Raw genomic sequence first — 20,171 nt, 5'->3', positions numbered from 1 at the left:
TACTAGATTTGTTTTCCCTGGCACCTCGAAAAACACATCAGCATTTCTTTCAACTAATGCTTTAATCTCCTCCTTCTGAGAGGCGTTCAGACCCTCTCCAATGTTTAATACAGTGTTATTACTCTGCTGTACTGTCCCTACCAACGTTTCTCTTTCTCTCCAAGGTTTTAACAAGTTAACATGGTAAATTTGGTAGGGTTTTCTCTTTCTGGGTTGAAAAAGCTTGTAATTTACCTTTCCACAACCTGGTAGGGGCCCTGCCATTTAGCGAGAAACTTATGCAAGTTTGAGGGTAAGAAGACAAGGACTTTCTCCCCCAAGTTAAACTCCCTGGATCGGACTCCTGTATTGTAGTTTCTTTTCTGGTTCTCCTGTGCTTTAATTAAATTTTCCTTAACAATATCACTAACCTTCTCCATTCTATCTTTCATTTTCAGTACATAGTCTACCACATTATCCCCTAAAGCAGGCTGTTCTTCCCAACCTTCCCGCAATATATCCAGAATACCCCTCGGCTGTCTCCCGTACAAAAGTTCAAATGGAGAAAAGCCATTCGAGGCCTGTGGAACCTCTCTTATAGCAAACATCAAATAAGGAAGAAAAACATCCCAATCTTTCCCATCCTGCTGTATTACCTTTTTTAACATACTTTTAAGTGTTTTATTAAAACGTTCAACAAGCCCGTCTGATTGTGGGTGATAAACAGAAGTATTTAATTTTTTTATACGACACAGACGGCAGAGCTCTTTCATTATAGAGACATGAACTGTGTCCCCTGATCAGTAAGTATCTCTTTTGGTATACCCACCCTTGCAAACAGGTCTAATAGTGCCTTAGCTATGGTTTTACTACTGGTGCTTCGTAAAGGAACGGCTTCGGGAAATCTAGTCGCATAGTCTAGAATTACTAGAATCTATTGGTAACCCGCTTTAGATTTTTCCAGGGGACCAACTATGTCCATGGCTATTCTTTCAAATGGAATATTGATCACAGGCAAAGGGATTAGAGGAGCCGGTTTGGGCTTTTGACCCGATCCCAACTGGCACTCGGGGCAGGCTTGGCAAAATTGTTCCATCTCTTTATACATCCCGGGCCAGTAAAACCTTTTTAGTATCTTTTCCCTAGTTTTGGTTATCCCTAGATGCCCCCCCCCCCCCCCCCCCCCCCCCCAACAAGTGTCTATGAGACAACCGCAATACCAACTCTTTAAACTTCGTGGGGACCAACAACTGTTCAACCCAGTCTCCCCCTACAGACTTGTCTATACGGTAAAGTAAATCATTTTTAATAATCAAATGTGGTACACTGACATCACCCCTATTTTCCCAATAACTCTGATCGGTAGTTACAATGCGGCTGTAGGCAAACTGTAAATTAGAATCTGCAGCTTGATCCTGTTTAAAATCTAAAGGAGAAAGCTGTAAGTTTTCACATTCCCTACTTTGATACAGTTCTAAATCTTGGAGAACTTTTACACTCTCAGTACCTCTGTCTAGTCTCTGAGATTGGTCAGTGCTTTTCCCCGTCCACTTTCCCCCAGGAAGTCTTTGCGGTTTGGCCTGACCTCTCAGTTTTTAACTACGTGATTTACGTGTTTTCCCTGGCTTCCCACATACATCCCGGTCAAAGGGAAACAATTCAGACATTGTATCAGACTCTACAGAAGATGACGCTGGTTGCTCCTCATTAAAAACCAACACCTTCCTCTCTTAAATTAGTTTGTTGGCTTCCACATAATCTGTTGAAGTCATTTTCTGGAGAAAATGACTAGCTCATACCGGGTGTGTGACCGGAGCTGCTGGCTCCCTGGTCAACGAAGTAGTGCCCAGCTGCTGAACCATAGCGTACCATTCGAGGTGATCCTGTGTGGCTTGCTCTGCCATAATTCAGTTATTTTCCTGCAGTACCACTGTGGCTTGTTGCTGTGCGGCTGTAGCCTGCACAAGTCTCTGAATTACTTCTTCCATTCCTCTGGGTCTTTATGAGAGCCCCACTTCTGGTACCATATGTGAAGAATTCGTTGTCGTTTACCAGGTTAAAGACGTTGTGTTATGTAAAATAGTTGAACAAATCCAAACAAAAGCTGTACTTGCAATGAAACACGCCTGAGCGTGGTTTTATTTGAAAACAAAACAAACAGAAAACAAAACAACAACTTACCCCGTTCTTGGGTCCTAAACTAAACACTTATTATTTTTCCCTTTAAACTAAACAGGGGCAGACTAATTCTGCTTACCCTCCAAACAAAGTCTCCTTTTCACTTTTAAAGTTCTCCGATCACTCACGGTTTCGTCTCTCTCTTGGTCTCTCCTCTCTCTCTCCCTGACCATCTCAGTTCTACTAGTTTTAACTCATAGGTAATCAGGTAATTACATGATTAAGACCAACTGATAATTACTCTTGACAACAGCCTGTTCCCCATGGTCTTAAAACCCATGACCTTATTTCCCAGTTTGTTTATGTTGTCTTCACATTATTTTAGTTTCCTTTGAACCTAGCCATACAACCTTTAGGCAGATGGAGTGTACATTCCTTACAGCCACTGCCTCCCAGCTGACCAATATTGTTCCGGAATGTACACTCCATCACAATATATATATATATATACACACACACACACACACACACACACACACACACACACACACACACACACACACACACACACACACACACACACACACACACACACAGTAACTTGCAGTATAATTTTGCACACAACCACAGATACAGCACATATTTTGATGTGTTTTAAAAACCGAAACGTAATACTCGGTACTAGAGCCTGTTGGCACGTAGAGCTCCGGGATATCTGTGGGAACAGGATTTCTAGTGGAGAGGGGGTTAAAATCGTTTTCCTGCTAATGTCCTGTTGGAGGGCTGTCAATTGAAGAGAAGCCACAGGAAGCTCTGTTTCCGCCCATGGAAACTGGAGGATTGAAATGCTGAAGGCTTGGCAGTGTAGAAGCTGTTACTTTGCAATAATAACTGCAGTCAGTTACCACAACATACCGGCTTTCTCAGCATTCTCCTTTTGTGTTGTATCACTTTACATGAAGTGTCTCTAATTCCTGTGTAAGCAGTTACTTATTAAATTATTACATACACATGTGCTTACACATCATCACAGTGTTATTAGGCATCACACTACAATGTGCTTAATGTGTAAATGTTTTTGCACAATATAACCCTAACACTAACCATATCTCTAACCCTTTTCTGCTATTGTGTACCTACATTTATGGTGCAAACATATTTACACATTAAGTAATTGTAACAATGCTTAATAACATTGTAATGGTGTGTAAGCACACCTGTATTTACTAAGTAACTATTAAGTAAACACACAGTAATTAGAGGCTCTTCATGTACAGTTTTGTTCTGGTCAGTGTTTTTTGATGAAATTGATACTGCTTCATTCCCTCTTCATTGATTTTCCACAATGAGGGTAGAGGGGTGTTGGGAGTTTCCTTTTAGAATATAAACCATAGGCAACACGAGACAGGAAAATTAATCCCAACAAAACGTTCCTCACAACACTAATGAGGAAGCAAATTGCCCCTGGCTTGCTGCAAGACTGACAGTTACCATGGGGATCACCCCTCTGTCATCCTAAGTCATGTGACCAGGACCTCAGCGACTTCAAGTTCTTTTGGTTAAACATCAATAGCAACCTTGACAACCAAGAAGAAGCCAGGACTAAAAATACAAAGAAACAACTATGTAGCCTAAACAATCATTTTGAGAAGTCGAAATATAAAATGACCTTGACAAAGTGCTTTGGCAGCACGAGGCCCGTCCCGGCTTACTTTCACCTCTGCTCAGGTAATGAGCCTCTATTGAAAAGTCAAGCTGCATAAACTGTATAACAACAGTTAGGACCAGCAAGCTAGCTGCATTGAACCCAGGACATGTTTAAGCCTCGCTGCATGATTCCTGCCTGTGATAGCAATTACCTGAATCCACTTAGCATCACTTGCGTTTTGACCAAAATCTTTGACCAAAAAAGTTTTTCAGCAAAATTAAGTACAGAGAGGTACTGTAGTGCACAGGTATCTGTTTTTATTTAAGTGTAATGAGAAAGATCTGTTTTTTATATATATATATCCCAAGTTAAACATTTTGTGCATGTTCCATGTCATTTTCATCCAAAAGCAGGATCTCCGGGTCAATTGAATAGTCACGGAAGTCAGGGTCTTCAGGGAACTAACATTTATACTGTGGTAGTTCATTTGGAACAATGCTTCTTGCAATCCTTTAATAATTCACCATTCCCTAGCAGTCTGTTTTCTGTAAAGTCATATGAAACAAACAAACAAAACAAAAACGGTTAACTGTAACAGTTTCCTAATTCCAGTATATAGTGTAGAAAGTCCTATTGTGCTCCAGTTCATTGGAAATAGAAAATGAAAAGCACAAAGAATGTGTTTATTTACGTGAACTTTAATGGTGCACAACAGGAAGTGCTAACAGAGCAAGAAATATACATTTTTAAAAATGGTTGTTTATTTATTATGTGTTCATCGTTTATATTCTTGCTGTAGGTGCATTAGCAAAAACAATAAAAATAATAATAATTATAAAAATTCATGTGGAAACAGTTACCGGGGTAAGAAATACCACATTACACTTCAGAAGGGCACAGGTTCAACATGGGTTCAACGTGGTTCAGGCTTTCCGTTGAAGTTAACAAATAATTAACAGGGGCTTTAGCGTTTCGAAATGGAGACGGAATATAAAGGACTGCTATATGAGTGAACGTGTTGCCCTTTGCTTGCAGTCTGGTCTGCTACTCAAATAATGTGAACATGATAACAGGGGCTTGTTTAAGTTGCACAAGAGCTGTGTAGCTCCTGGGAATGACGGCGGAGGTTCTTTTTTTATGCTCTACCAGGTTAAGTGTAACTTCTGCTGTCCTTTCTCTTCACAGCTGGTATCCTGGAGTTGAAATGTTTATTTTTGAATGGTTACACATGTAACAAGGTCGCCTTACTCATATTCCAAATGCAAACAAAACGCCAGGACAGAACAGTGGGCTTCCCTAAAACGCCTTCCCTTGATATTTGAATTATCTATGGGAGCCCATCAAACTGACACACAAGTACTTAAGAGGACGCGACCTCAAAGGATAAACATGTTACTTGAAGAGCCGAGGATTCAGGCCAAGTGGGGTCTGGGGATCTGAATATAGGAAAACACCCCTCTGCTGATCACACTCCTGTCATGGCAATGCATGGTGACCCAGTACCTTTTCACAGGGTCAGTTATGTAGGAATTTATTGTGTTGGCTTTGGACCCCACTCTGAAGTTTCAGACATACTTGTATAGAAATGTTGTACTGCTTTAATGCTGATTGCAGGAATGATTCGGAGGTTTAGATCTGACCCACATTAAATCAATCACATTGAGTACTGATTGAAATTCTAGGTTCTTAGTGGGAATATTATTAAGCATAATTTCTAACGTTTTAGGATTTGGAATTTCTTTACAAAGAGGAAAAAATGGATGCAAGTCAATTGCTTTTTATTTGAGATCTCAGAGTGGTGTAAATAAAAGTATTATTCTTTGTCTTCAGTTGGAGAACTACATCCAAGAGAATATCAAAACGGAGATGGTGCAGATCCAGGCGACTGCGGTGCAGAATCAGACAGCTACCATGCTGGAGATTGGCACAAACCTGCTGACACAAACCGCAGAGCAGACACGCAAGCTCACAGACGTGGAGGCACAGGTACCCCTGCTGAGGAATAGGCTCACCACACACACACACACACACACACACACACACACACACACACACACACACACACACACACACACACACACACACACACACACACACACACACACACACACACACACACACACACACACACACACACACACACACACACACACACACACACACACACACACACACACACACACACACACACACACACACACACACACACACACACACACACACACACACACACACACACACACACACACACACACACACACACACACACACACACACACACACACACACACACACACACACACACACACACACACACACACACACACACACACACACACACACACACACACACACACACACACACACACACACACACACACACACACACACACACACACACACACACACACACACACACACACACACACACACACACACACGTTTGTTTATAGTATGGAGACTTTGCATTGACTCTCACTATATTTTAATGTACTATTTCTAACTCCAGTCAAACAAAACTCCACACAGGGTGAAAGTCAACAACAAACAAAATATTTGGGCACTTTTAGTTTGTTTTAAAAAACAATAATGCTTGTTTAATATTTGTTTAAACACGACAAGGACTTGACTTGTGTCCTTATAAGGTAGGTTTTGTAGACCCCCCCCCCCCCCCCCACACACACACACACACACACACACACTCACACAATCTTATCACTTGTTTGAAAGATATGAAAAATGTGTTAAGCAGATCTTTGCAGCCAACAATGCAATAGGCCCTAATGGGTGATGCATCTACAGAAACGAACTAATCGAGCAGATAATATTTCTTCTTGGAGTTTATCATTATTAATATGGTTTAATAATATAAATATCATTTGTTACACTGAGATAATGTTTTATATTGTGAATTCCACAATGCAGTTGTTTTTCTTAACTTCAGTATTGAAAGGCGTCCGTCCCCCCGTCCCCCCCCCACACACACACACACACACACACACACACACACACACATGTCTGGGGTGTGTGCAGTCTGACAGTAGGCTCCATTCCCAGGTCCTATCTGGTAACAGGTTGTTAAAGTCATAGGGGTATCAGATCCTAATCACAAACTTGCTGACCCTTCTGTTTCATTTGGCTTATTCTAATCCTTCTGCCAAGAACACAATGAACCCTTTCAGGGCAAGCCTACATTCTGCATCTCAATGAATTTTAATTTCACTTTATACCGGCCAGATTCTCAATGAGTTTTAATTTCATTTTATACTGGCCGGATGGCACACCTTACATTTGATATTGTTCCTCGCACTGCAAATGTATGCAGTACAATCAGGATAGACATTTTTATAATTACTCTCAACCAAACATGCATGTATAGTGTGCTGTTTTACATTCAGAAGATGTGCGGACAGCATTTTTTGGATGAGATGCTGGATGTTTATTCAGGTCAGTCCAAGTAAACACTGGATGTAATTAACTTTAAAAAGAAGAGCCATGCGGATTGTAAAAACCATCCAGTAACAGATCTCAAGAACAGCTAATGAGTGTGGCTTATAGTCATCGGGAATCAGTCTGCTGGGCAACTTTCTTCCAAACATCAGCTGGACCAAGAGTTCAAAACCACTTCATCCATAGCTTCAGAAGAGTCCTTCAAAAATGAAAAAGTCAAGAAGAGTACCTGTATCACAAAGCTTTTCATTAGATTGATCATATATATATATATATATATATATATATATATATATATATATATATATATATATATATATTAGTAATTACATTGCAATTACTCAACCACATGAGTACATAGAGTGTAATTACAAAAGGCACTAGCACTGGCAACATGTTTCATGTTGTAATTAATCACATTGTTGCATTGCAATGAAACAGCCACTGTAATTACATACACTTAATGTAAGTTATTGCGTTGCTGGATCAGTCCATAACCCTGCAATAACCTGCAGGCAGATGCATTGTAAATCCAGGTCCATTGCATTGCTGGTTCAGACTCGGCAGCAGAGTTCTCCTTAGCTTCTCAAGTGCATGACTTATCTACTGTCTATATGTACCTTACCTAGGTTATGAACCAGACCTCTAGGATTGAAATCCAACTGCTGGAGAACTCGCTGTCTACAAACAAACTGGAGAAACAACTTTTGATGCAGATCAATGATCTTTCTAGACTCCACGACAAAAACAGGTAAGAAGAAACAACGACATCTGATTGTACTGCAGCTGTAACTTCATTTTGTGGTTTTAAAAAATGTTCTAAACCTAAATTAATCAGTGAAACCTGTAATCGGATGTAAACCATTTGAATTTAACAAGTCATTAAAATCATGTAATAATTTCCCAGCTGCGTGATCATGTTATGTTTGAATTCCTCTGATGCTGTCTCCTGTAAGAATCACTGTTAGATCGTTATTGCTCTTTGACATTTACACCAGATACCGTATAAATCCCTTTTCCCTAGGCTAGATTAAATACAAACTGCCAGCGATGAAAGGAGGAACCCGGGGCTTAGTAGCTGCACATGCCATTCACATTGGATATATTAATGTCTTCGAGCCAAGAACAACAAGCTAAAGGATTTCGCAACGTGTTCTCAGCTAGAAAGTTATACTCAACTTCTATCAAATCAAGTTCTTTTAACTATTTACAAAATGTAACTCTCCACTGACAGCTGACTGGTGTCACAGTGTATGAATGCACAGTCATAACGTGTGTCCCAAAGCTTCATGATATGAAATGCACGACACTGTTTGTGTGCTCTTTGTATGAAGTGCATGTTTTGTCGTGAAGGTTTCCAAAGTAGTTTTTTTTTTTTTTTTCCTAGACACAATCTACAGCGCATGTCCTGTAAAAAATGAATGTGCCATCTGGAATGGAATTCCCTGCTTTAAAAACACCCTGTCTGGGAATAGCAAGGGTCAAGCCTGGCACCTCGGTCGCTGTTATCTGCCTGTTCAGTACCGCTTAAAACAAGATTCATTTACTGATGAAATCTGCACCTTTGAATCACATGCCACTGGAAGAGCCCATTCAGACAGGAGGAGCAGTCTGAACACTTATTAAAACACCCACCCTGATTAGTGCTTGTCTGTGGTCTAACTTACCCAAGATATCATCGGGTAGACCAGTGGGAATCGTGGGGCTGTGGAACCAGCCTCAAGTGCCTTTTACAAACGGCTGTAATGACAGCTAAATGGTTTGTTAGGAAAACATAATTTCTCTCAAGAAACTCTCATGAAACTCTCATGAAATCTGTTTGTCTGCTGCAACAGACTCTCTTCCATCTTCCATCTGCTGCTTTCCTGCTGTTATCCAGAAGCGCTGAACCTAGTAAAGGGGATACAAATCCAACTTACTATGCATGTTTTACAGCAACATATACACACACACACACACCCCGACCCTGCTTTCAGTATTGCACTGAGAGATCTGGCAAGCTTTCCACTCTGTCAAGATTAAACACATTGATAGAGCATCACAATCCATCTTTCCGAAGGCAAGGTTCACAGCTGGGCTAAATCTCAAACTGTGTTAGTGCTATGAAGCATATGGAGGTACTAGAAAGAATGTAATGGGCCACTTCATCACTGGGAATTAAGCACCATACGGGAGCCCTTTACAGCTTCCTGAATACAAGCAGATAGTCATCATTTAAGAAAGCCTGCAAAACAATTAAGAAAAAAAAAACTATCTGTAGGCTGTTTTGCCAGATTATTGCATCATTTAATTAGGGACACTGAGAAGCGATTATGGTCTGCAGAATAGCTGCTTTGTATTTATATGGTAGACCACTGAATATCTAAAACAAATCCCTGGGCCACACGTCACGTTACAATAAAACATCACGTTGAATTTCTTTTAGGTTTTGCTATTATGGAGGTGATAGCATGAGCATTTGGATCATTAAAATAGGCCCTAGTATCTCTAAACCATCAGGAAAAAAACATCCTTATTTCTTTGTGTTTGAAATCTTCAGCGTTTTGGAAAACAAAGTCTTGGAGATGGAGTCAAAACACCGGTCAGAACTAGAGGGTATAAAAACAGAGAAGGAGAAGCTGGGCCAACTCGTGACTCGCCAGATGAACACCATCGAGAGCTTGGAGAAACAACTGCACTTCGCCAGCAGCAACAACAGTGTCCTTCAAAAACAACAACTGCAGCTCATGGACTCGGTGCACGCCCTCGTCAGCCTGGTCTCGCAGGGGAGAGGTAAGGGAACCAGCAACTGACCATGTGAAAGCTTCTCAGCTCGCTTGGGGTTTCGCCACCTTGGCACTCACAGCGTGGTTATGAAGCCAGCCACGTCAGCTGGCACTGTCTCCACAGTCACAGCGCAACCTGGTTTGAATAACAATTGGCACCAAAGAGTGGCACTGATTTGGCATCGAGTGAGGGTAAGATTTGTGTCCCTAATATTCAACAAAAAAAACCTACTTAGTTTTTTAACAATATTCACAGCTTTAGATGGGATTTAGGAGTGTTGGAAACTGGCCATCGTGCTGCCCTGTGGTACCTGACAGCTATTAGTTAGGGTGCAAAACTGACTCCTCAAAGGCAATTAGTGTCAGTAATTTGACTAGGCTTGGATGCACAGTTGCAAAGCAACACACACACAAAGAACGACTTTCAATTAAGGCTTGATGTACGGCTATCTTCATTTTCAAAATTAACCAGCGTAGCTTCTGTAAACATGACGGTTGTACAAAATGTTGAAGAGTGACATGTTTTTTTAATTGGTGGGGATGAAAATATTTAACAAGCTTTGAGAAGTGAAGATAAAAAGGACCATCTGGAGAGCCTAATTCAGCCATTGAACAGAGAGACTTCAATATAAATGTCATGCAACAGATTATAAACACATTTGCTTATTTATAAACTTTACTCTGCAATGTTTGTTTTGGTTACACTTGTGGTTTTTTGTCCATTCAAAGTATAAATGTGTTTATAACTTTGGTCCCTATGCTGCATTCCTAAACATTTTGCTTGGCATTGCTGGGTGAATAGTTCTAGAAGCAGAGAAAAATACAGTGATTTGGCATATTCAGAATACATGCAGAACCTGACAAGGGACATATAAACAAAGCCTACAGTGCCTTTGATTGCTTATCATCAAAATCCCCTTTCTAATAAACACAACCCTTACTACTCCATGAAAGCGTTTAGAATTAATCGCAAGGCTGTAGCTGCCAACGATGAGGCACCCGAGACACGGGCCTCGGTTAAAATCATGCAAAGCATTATTTATTTAAACTCTCTTACAAGTTGTTTTGCTGTAAAATAAAATGCATTTTTAGATCCCTCACTGTGCGCATGCATTAACTCTCAAGTCCCACTGATATCTACAAACTCTGTGATCTTCAAACTCTTCACTGTCATTGCCGACTACAGCAACACCTCTGGCTGACTAGGGCCCTTATTGAAACATCATGAAATATATTAACTGTGCAACAGGATGCAGGGGCTTTGCTACTGAATGCAATCATTGTTAATGTATTCTTTACTTCCGACCAGCAGCTGACCAAATGCAGCCAGGGCAGAGATATCCACAGTAAGGAAGATTGTAGTAAATGAATGAGTGTCAATCCTACCTGACGCTCTCCAGCAGTTGACTTTGAACACCAGTATCACCGCCCCACTCCCCACGACGTGTCGTCAGCTCAGAGCATCAAAAACAACTCATAAACTCAAAGTGGTGGACCATGCTTCATAGTGTTGCAGTGGAGAGCACAGGGAAGATATGCACTCTAAAAGGTGAATGATTTGTTTTAGAGTAGTTTGCAGGCCCTTGAAATATTAATGTAAAAAAGGAGCAAGCCTAGCTACAATCAGTGTGGGGTGGGGATTGGTTTCAGTGGAGATGAAAGATCTCTTGCATCAGAAAATCAACCCAGAGCTGCTGTGCACCTCTCTGAACAACACAAATATTAACAGGTTCTGCTGTTTATAGTGTTTAGTGTGAATGTCGGTTGTATTGCAGTCATAACCCTTTGATCTTGTTTGAAGAGGGACTTGCAGTTGCCCTGTACTTTGGGTTATTTAAAGAAATACGAGTCATTCACTGTTCATCAGAGTAATTTATCTTTACATCAGCTGCCAGGCAACCAAGTCTCATTAATTATAATCACAAATGTAAATTCACAGAGGTTTATCAACCCGTATTGTTATGCCACTGATTACAAACACACATTTACATGTTGTTACATGCCTCTCTCTCTCTCTCTCTCTCTCTCTCTCTCTCTCTCTCTCTCTATATATATATATATATATATATATATATATATATATATATAATATATATATATATATATATATATATATATATATATATAATGTAATAATTTCAAAACATGTAAATAAAAACCTTAAAGTCAAACTTCGTTTTCTATTACTTACTTTCTGATAACATCGCTGAAGCTGAATTTCTGGGGTAAGGAAAGTGATTTTGTATATAGGTGTTCCATTTACTAACTCATAATTGCAGCTGTTGCCAAGGGGTCATTGATAATATGTCTTTACAGAAGTATATTTCCTCAGCTGGATTGCATCGTGATTAGAGTGGTCAGCACCAGGAAGCAAATGCTAATTATACATGTCTGAGAGGACAGAACGCTTGCACTTCACTGCTGCTCCATTCAGCCAGGCCTGGGGGTGATTGAAAGTCATAACAAGACGTCCAGATCATTAAAACCTGAAGCGCAGCTCAGCAATACTGGACACGTTCAAAGGGGGTCTGGCTCTCAGAGAGCAAGGGACTGTACTGGCATGGAGCTTGCCCTGTGCCCTCTCACCTCCTGAGAGAGAACACTTCCTCCAGGTCAGGGCAGGCAGTGTGGGAAAGCTTTCTTTCCAATTTCACATGCTGTGCCAGGGCTGCATTCACTCTTCAGTCTGCAGCCCTGCACCTAACAACAATCTGCCTTTGTCTCTGAGAATAAAATATACAATGAACAGTACAGAACCGAGCATCTATGCATTGTGGTTTGTATCAGATAGTGTGTGTTTGCTATACTGTCTAGTTATACTTAATTAACCATACCTGATATAACATGTAGTTTATCATGCTGGACGATGCAAATTGATTTCCACCTCCTCCTCAAGGTCAAGATGTAATAACTTGTGGTGTGGATGTTTGTAATCGGACAGCACCCTATACCCTATATAGATCATTACATCATCAACTGTGTAGATAATGACATCACAGCCACATTAGTAGATTGTTACATGTTTAACTATACAGTAAATGACATCACAACAACATTAGTAGACCATTGCATTGTTAACTATGTAGTAAATGACATCACAAGCACATTAATAGATTTAAATAGAAATAAGTGAGAGTATTTACTATGGCATCAAAGCCTATAAGTAACTTCACTGTTTGTTTTCAAAAAACTTTCCCTTTCCCTATATCTATATATCTATATATATATATATATATATATATATATATATATATATATATATATATATATATATATATATATATATACAGTGCCTTGAAAAAGTATTCAGCCCCCATCCCTTTTTTCACATTTAAGAGTCTCAGATTCAGAATTTGAAATAGATTAAATTAGAATTTTTTCCCACTGATCCACAAAGCCTTGAGCACCATGTCATATCAAAAGAAAAATTCCAAAAGCTTTCAACAATTTACTAAGAATGAAAAACGCAAATTATCAAATTAAAAAAGTATTCATACCCTTTGTAACTGCAAACCTAAATTTGCTCAGCTGCAATGTATCACCTCAACAAGTCACATCATTTGTTGATGGACTCCACCTGTGTAAGAAATTAGTGGAACACCTGCTTTAAATAAATCTGTGAGGATGAATACCGATCTCTCTGTATGGTCCCACAGTATGGTAGAGACTTTCAAAAGAATCAAAATGAAGATGAAAGAGTCAGGGATGTGATTATAGAGAAGCACAAATCTGGGGAAGGATACAAAACCATTAAAAAGGCATTGAACAATGGAATGGGAAAGATACGAAACAACCACCACACTGCCTGGATCAGAAACTTAGTTGCCGGACTAGAAGGGCACTTCTTAGGGAAGCTACTGTGAGGCCAGCTGTGACTCTGAATAAGTTACTGAAGTCAGTGGCTGCGATGGAAGATGATGTTCATGTATCAACAAGCTCCAAGGCATTCCTCAAAAAGGGGCTTTATGGGAGAGTGGCAAAGAAGAATCTCTGACTGAAAAAAAAAAAAATATCCTTGCAAAGAGTTCGCAAAACATCACCTAGAAGATACTGCAGTTATGTGGCAGAAAGTCTTGTGGTCTGATGAGACTAAAGTGGAACTTTTTGGCCTGAACGCTAAGCGGTATGTGTGGCTCAAATCAAACACTGCTCACTGCAGACCAGCCAGGTAACACCATCCCCACTGAAAAGTATAGCGGTGGTAGCCTTGTGTTATGGGGATGCTTTTCAGCAACAGGGACTGGCAATATTGTCAGGATTGATGGGAGGATGAATGGCGCACAATACAGAGAAATCCTGGATAAAAACCTGCGCCCCTCTGCCAAAAAACTCAAACTGCGGAAGAAGTTTGTCTTTCAACAGGACAATGATCCAAAGCACACTGCCAAAGCAACACTGGAGTGGCTTAAAATGAAGAAAATAGATGTCCTTGAGTGGCCCAGTCAGAGTCCTGACCTTAATCCCATCGAAAATCTGTGAAATCATCGAAAAATTGCTGTCCATCACCGTTCCACAACTAACTTGACACAGTTTGAGCAATTTTGCAAGGAGGAATGGGCCATCACCATCAAGGTGTGCAAAATTAATAGAGACTTATCCGAAAAGACTACTGGCTGTAATAGCTGCCAGAGGTGGTTCAACCAAGTATTGACCCAGGGGGATGAATACTTAAAAAACGATGACATTTCAGTTTTTAAATTTTTATTATTTTATTGTTTACTATTTTCTTTCTTTTTGGGGGGGACTCTGTGAAGAAGAATGTGTGACTCACCAATAAAAATTCCCAATCTAATGCATCAAAATCCCAGGCTGTGAAACTCTTAAATGTGAAAAAAGGGATGGGGCTGAATACTTTTTCTGAAATACTTTTTCAAGGCACTGCATATATATATATATATATATATATATATATATATATATATATATATATATATATATATATATATATAATAATATTCAATATTCATATTAATTAGATAATCAAATTGAAACTTTTATTGATTGATTTAGTAAACATGTCATTGTACTCTTGTACTCTATCTACATGAATTACCATACCTTAATCATACCTTGATATGTAAATTGAGATCTTGTGTGAAAAGTTGTTATTGTAGTGAGCCTTCAGGGAATTAAAACTACATCACAGCTTTTCAAGAACAGGAAGGTCCTGGGTCAGTTCCAGCATTAGCACTATCTGGTATCTGCTATCGAGTAAGACTGTAATACAGCCACACAGCAGCTGACAGTCTGCCTCCAATAATCCCTCACCCCTGACATACTGACACTAACAGAAGCATCTTGACTGCTCAGCTCTGTCACCACACTACCAGCCACACAGATAGGAGGTGGAGTGCAATCCCTGAGTTCCCTGCTGTAATTGGTCACACAGCACACTTGAGGTAGAGAAATAATTCTTCAGATCTGGATTGTCTCTGGTACTTCTGAAGCTGTGATGCTGATGTGAGGTTCCAAGACAGCTAGATAATACAGCAGGAAATCCATTAAGATTAGCAGCCTGATTGATAATTACAGAAAGTTCTGTGCGTGTGTTTGTGTGTGTGTGTGTATATATATATATATATATATATATATTATATATATATATATATATATATATATATATATATATATATATATATATTAAAGCATTAATTACTTGATTTGAGCTTTTTGTATTTGGTTACTAAAATGATTCTCTTCAAATTCAAAATGCATGCTATGCAAAGCTTGAATTAGTGTTTAAAGAATGCATTGATATCACAAAAAAATGAAACAAGGATTCCAATTGAATTAAAACTGTTTACAAGAATGTTATATATTTAATCAAAGAACCTGCATCTCAGAATGAAAGTGTAGACTGCATTACAAATGCACAAACATTGTTTCTCATTGTTGCAGGATTTCTGATGGCCGCTACTTTAATTAAACCCACCTGAGCTCAGCTTAGTTTATTTCACTCCAGAGAAATGGCTTCTTGTTTTAAGAGCCCTGGGGTGTACAGATTTGACTCTGAACTGGGTTTTAAACAGCTTGTATCTTTCAGCTTGTGTTGTTCTGAAACCTTTCTGCAGCCAGGAAACAATCCCGAGACCTGGCTGATTGGAGTCAACAAGGAATTGGGATCAGGGCCAAACCAGATGGGGAAAATGGGGCACAATCTGCAGCCAATGTCTGCTTTGTTTGTTTTTAAGTGAAAGGTTTTATTTTCTGGATTGCAAAGAATTGCTAGGATTTCTCCTATTTTAATTGAAACCAGCAAATGCACATGTTCCATATACCACTGCAATTAAATTAGCTTTCATATTTAATAATCGGAAAAGGTTTATTTTTTTTTATTTTTTTTACCAAACATGCTTAATGCAAGATTCAATATGCATTGTTTTTTTATAAAAGAACATCTGGCGCTAATCCTAACTGTGATCAGATGGAAAGAATCCTTTTGAAATCCCTTCTGTTTGCTCTTACACAATCGTTTGAATTGCTGGAAGCTCACTGTGGATCTTGCCAGAAGTTCCTGTCCTTTCCATGGTTTAGATGTTGATCTTGGGAAAACCAGAATGCGCCTTGTTTTGGAATCAGCACAATCTGGATTTACCCTCCAAAGTACAGAGGAAAGATGATTTTGTCTAAAGGAAAGCACTCAGGGACAGACCCCACATGTAGACAGAATCGAATTAACAAAGTAATCAGCTGGGGAGAGCTGAGGCCTGCTTTTAATGAAGTAAAACAGCTGACTGTGCCCTGTGTGTATAAAACAAGCTTTAGATTCAAACTTCCCCACCCCCAGACCCCTCGATAGTCATGTATGTGCAGCAGAGAAAAACCCCTCAACTTTGGAAAATATGCTTGTCGTGAGTGGTGTGGGGAACAAAGTAACAGTCCAGACAGTACTTCTCCGAAAATGATCCTTGTTTCATTCAATAAACAACAAAAGAATCCACCCCTCTACCAGCAATGGTATCGGGGGGAGGGGGGGGGGTCCCTCCGGGGACCCCGCCCGGGTGGTGGGGCAAACGGCGGGCTGGTTATTTATACGACAATAATAACAACAAAGGTATGTGTGTTCACACGTGTGCGAGTTTAGACAAATCTTCACGGCAAAGTGCCGTGAAAGGGAAGTGCGACGAATTAGGGATAGTGCCAAACCGTGAAAGGGAGTGCTCAGGGATACGTGCTACCAACCTTACACGGCTCCCTTTCTGGTCGGGAGGGAGATTTACAGCTTCGATTTTTTCTCTCTTTATCACAATGCTGCTTTAATTAAGTAGTATCTTTGGGGTCCACCCGTGAAAAGCGATTGATGTGTAACTAAGATTAGCCATAAACGGGGCTACTTTCCAAAAAAAGGTTGCTACTTTCCAAAAAAATGCTATTGAATCTTTTAGCTCCACAGGGAAATTTTTAAACGGGAAATTGCCTGTTTTTTTTTTGTTTTTTTTTTTTTCTGTGTGGTGCTGTACAGTATGTCTTGTATTATTGGCATTGTTTTACAGATCAGCTTAATCAGTCACAATCATTTTCAAACAAGGAAACAAGGGTTGACAGTTGCTATCCACATTTCCATATTAAGAATGATGTGAGAGAACGAGCTGCATGCCTGAAATAAAACACTTGCTTTCATGTAATCTGGCACAGGCTAGTTCAGCAAATGCTAACACAGTGTCTTCATAGATGGAATGTGAATAATTTAAAAAGACATTCAAATATTGTTTTTTAAGGTTTGTTTAAAATATATATTATTATTATTATTATTATTATTATTATTATTATTATTATTATTATTATTATTATTAATGTTGCCAGCACATTACATCACATAGGCAGAGCTGTTTCAGTCGAATTTATTTACAGCAATACGCCTCAGTTGAATACTTTCTAAAATTCTAGAGGTTGTGGATTTTAATATTAAGTGACTAAAAAAACTGCCTGTGTGGCACATTGCAGTTGGTGTCTAAAATCACCAGAGGACATGACTTGTGAGAATGGAAGTGTGTGGTGAAGCGCACGTGTGTTTTTGATTGCGTGGGACCTTAAAGATAGGGTGAAAGAGTTCCTGTGGTTTGTCTTTTAGTTTCTTGTTTAATTTTGCTCGGGTTGCATTTCTAGTAACCACCCAAGACCCTTTCATATACAAAGTTTACCGCAATAACAAAGCATTCCTCAGGGCTGCAGTTCTGCCGGGACTATCCATTTCCTATGCCAGGCAGTTCTGCTGTGTGTCAGTACGCTTCACTACCGGCTGTTGTGTATACATTCTATCTGTAACAGAAAAGAAGAAAAGCTTTGTGAACCTCCATACTACAGCTCAGGATCAGTGCATTGGGCATGGTGACTCTTTCATGGTGATGTTTGCATGGTGACTCTTTCATGGTGATGCTTTCATGGTGACTCTTTCATGGTGACTCTTTCATGGTATTTTTTCATGCCGATGGTTTCATGGTTGATCACTGGTGATACTGGCATGTTTTGTCAGTTGTTTTCAGCATTGTTTAATCTAACATTAAACTCTTCAGCTGAGCTCAGTGTTGCATGCTGTAGTATATATGCTTTGTATTTTGCATAATCAGTCCTAGAATGTACAACTCAATTCCAGCAGTAAAGATTATGTCTGGGTACATTCCAAGCCCTGGCTATGGCCTTGCCTAAACAAATAACAACAGTAAGAACTCCTAATAAACCCCACTGGTGGTCTGTAGAGACAGTGGACACCGGCTTTCCCTGCTCATTGAACTCCTAATAAACCCCACTGATGGTCTGTAGAGACAGTGGACACCGGCTTTCCCAGCTCATTGAACCCCTAATAAACCCCACTGGTGGTCTGTAGAGACAATGGAGTGCTTTCCCTCCTCATTTAAATTCTCTCTTAACTTCACCCAGAATTTCCAAAGAAGGACGAGAGGACTTTCCGAGACTGTGCAGAGGTTTATAAAGCTGGCCTCAACGTCAGTGGGGTCTATACGGTACAGATCAGCAATGCCACTGAGCCAACCAAGGTGAGCCTGTTCACAGCTTCGTTAGAATGAAACCAGTCAAGCAGTCAGAACTATTCAATCTGTGAAAGACAATGTACACAATGGGGTATTAAACCTCACCAATCTCGATCACTGCCCTCTCGTTTTCCCATTCCTCCTCCCCCTCTTCCTCCTCCTCACCTTCTTCCTTCTCCTCTTCCTTTTCCCCCTCCCCTCCTCATCCCCCTCCTCCTCCTCCTGTCCTCTCCTCCTCCTTTGCAGCAGGCTCTATCCCAGGTGTGGTCACCGGCTGGCACCCTTCCCGGATTTGTAATGAAGCAGTTGGGCGGGTCGACACTGTACTCCAAACCCTTGTTAAGGAATACCTTTTCATAAACTCCATGCCTGTCTGAGATATCTTAAGATTCTAAACTCCAGCCTCCAAGTTAATAAACATGGCAGAATATGTGTGATCTTGCAGGTTTTCTGTGACATGGACACCAGTGGCGGGGGATGGACTGTGTTTCAACGTAGAGTCAACGGCAGTGTGGATTTCCAGCGCACCTGGAGAGAATATAAAGGGGTAAATAGCAACTCTATTCCAGTGAGTTACCTGTGTAAAGAGTGAGCACCTGTGCGTCAGAGGCCTCCAGCACCACAAGCCCACCAGAATATGTTCTTAATAACCAGCGGTACAAGCCATCTGCAATGATTTTATTTGATAATGTTCTGTTTTCCAAATTGATATCCAGCTTACTAACAGTTAGGAAATTACAGTACAGCTTTAAGTCAAATTTAAGTTGACAAAGGTCCCTTTAATACTACAATGATGTTTACCACTAAAGTCCCTCAATGATATAAAATGCAGTTTATTAACATAAACAATAAGCTTATTCTTAATAAAAAGGAAAGTCCTTACCCGCCCACGACACCGGGCCATAGGGACACCACTATCACCAGATACAGCACTGTGGATCCCGTGTACAATGAAAAAGAGGCTGCCCTGGGGGCTAGCAATGTGGTGTTTTGATATTTCCTGTCAAACAATAGAACTGTCAGCCTCAGAGACATTATTAAATGAGACACTCTGCTTTAGTTCCCATCGTGGAGAGCAGCCTCTGTCCCCTGATCCCATACTGTAGCGTACAGCTGTTAGGGCAGGGTCAGCTCTGGAAACACGGGAATCAGAGATTCCTCTTCACATCAATTTATCCCAGTCAAGAGTCCAAGAACCTGGTGGAGTTTATGTGCCGGGAAATG

At 40.2% G+C, this 20,171-nt stretch overlaps 1 protein-coding gene across 1 annotated transcript in view; it reads left to right on the top strand.

The window, feature by feature from the left end:
• Positions 1 to 20,171, top strand: part of LOC121319479 (angiopoietin-1-like) — a 42,634-nt gene that overhangs the window by 15,261 nt on the left and 7,202 nt on the right. Inside the window, exons 2-6 of the mRNA XM_041256932.1 lie at positions 5,576 to 5,731; positions 7,825 to 7,946; positions 9,735 to 9,967; positions 18,838 to 18,953; positions 19,393 to 19,494. Of these exons, the coding sequence (XP_041112866.1) occupies positions 5,576 to 5,731; positions 7,825 to 7,946; positions 9,735 to 9,967; positions 18,838 to 18,953; positions 19,393 to 19,494 (729 nt within the window). The remainder of the gene's footprint in view (positions 1 to 5,575; positions 5,732 to 7,824; positions 7,947 to 9,734; positions 9,968 to 18,837; positions 18,954 to 19,392; positions 19,495 to 20,171) is intronic.

The sequence above is a fragment of the Polyodon spathula genome, chromosome 8 (assembly GCF_017654505.1).
Source record: "Polyodon spathula isolate WHYD16114869_AA chromosome 8, ASM1765450v1, whole genome shotgun sequence".
In the NCBI taxonomy this organism is placed as follows: domain Eukaryota; kingdom Metazoa; phylum Chordata; class Actinopteri; order Acipenseriformes; family Polyodontidae; genus Polyodon; species Polyodon spathula.
The sequence above is the reverse complement of the archived record's forward strand: the minus strand, read 5'-3'. Positions and strand labels throughout refer to the sequence as shown.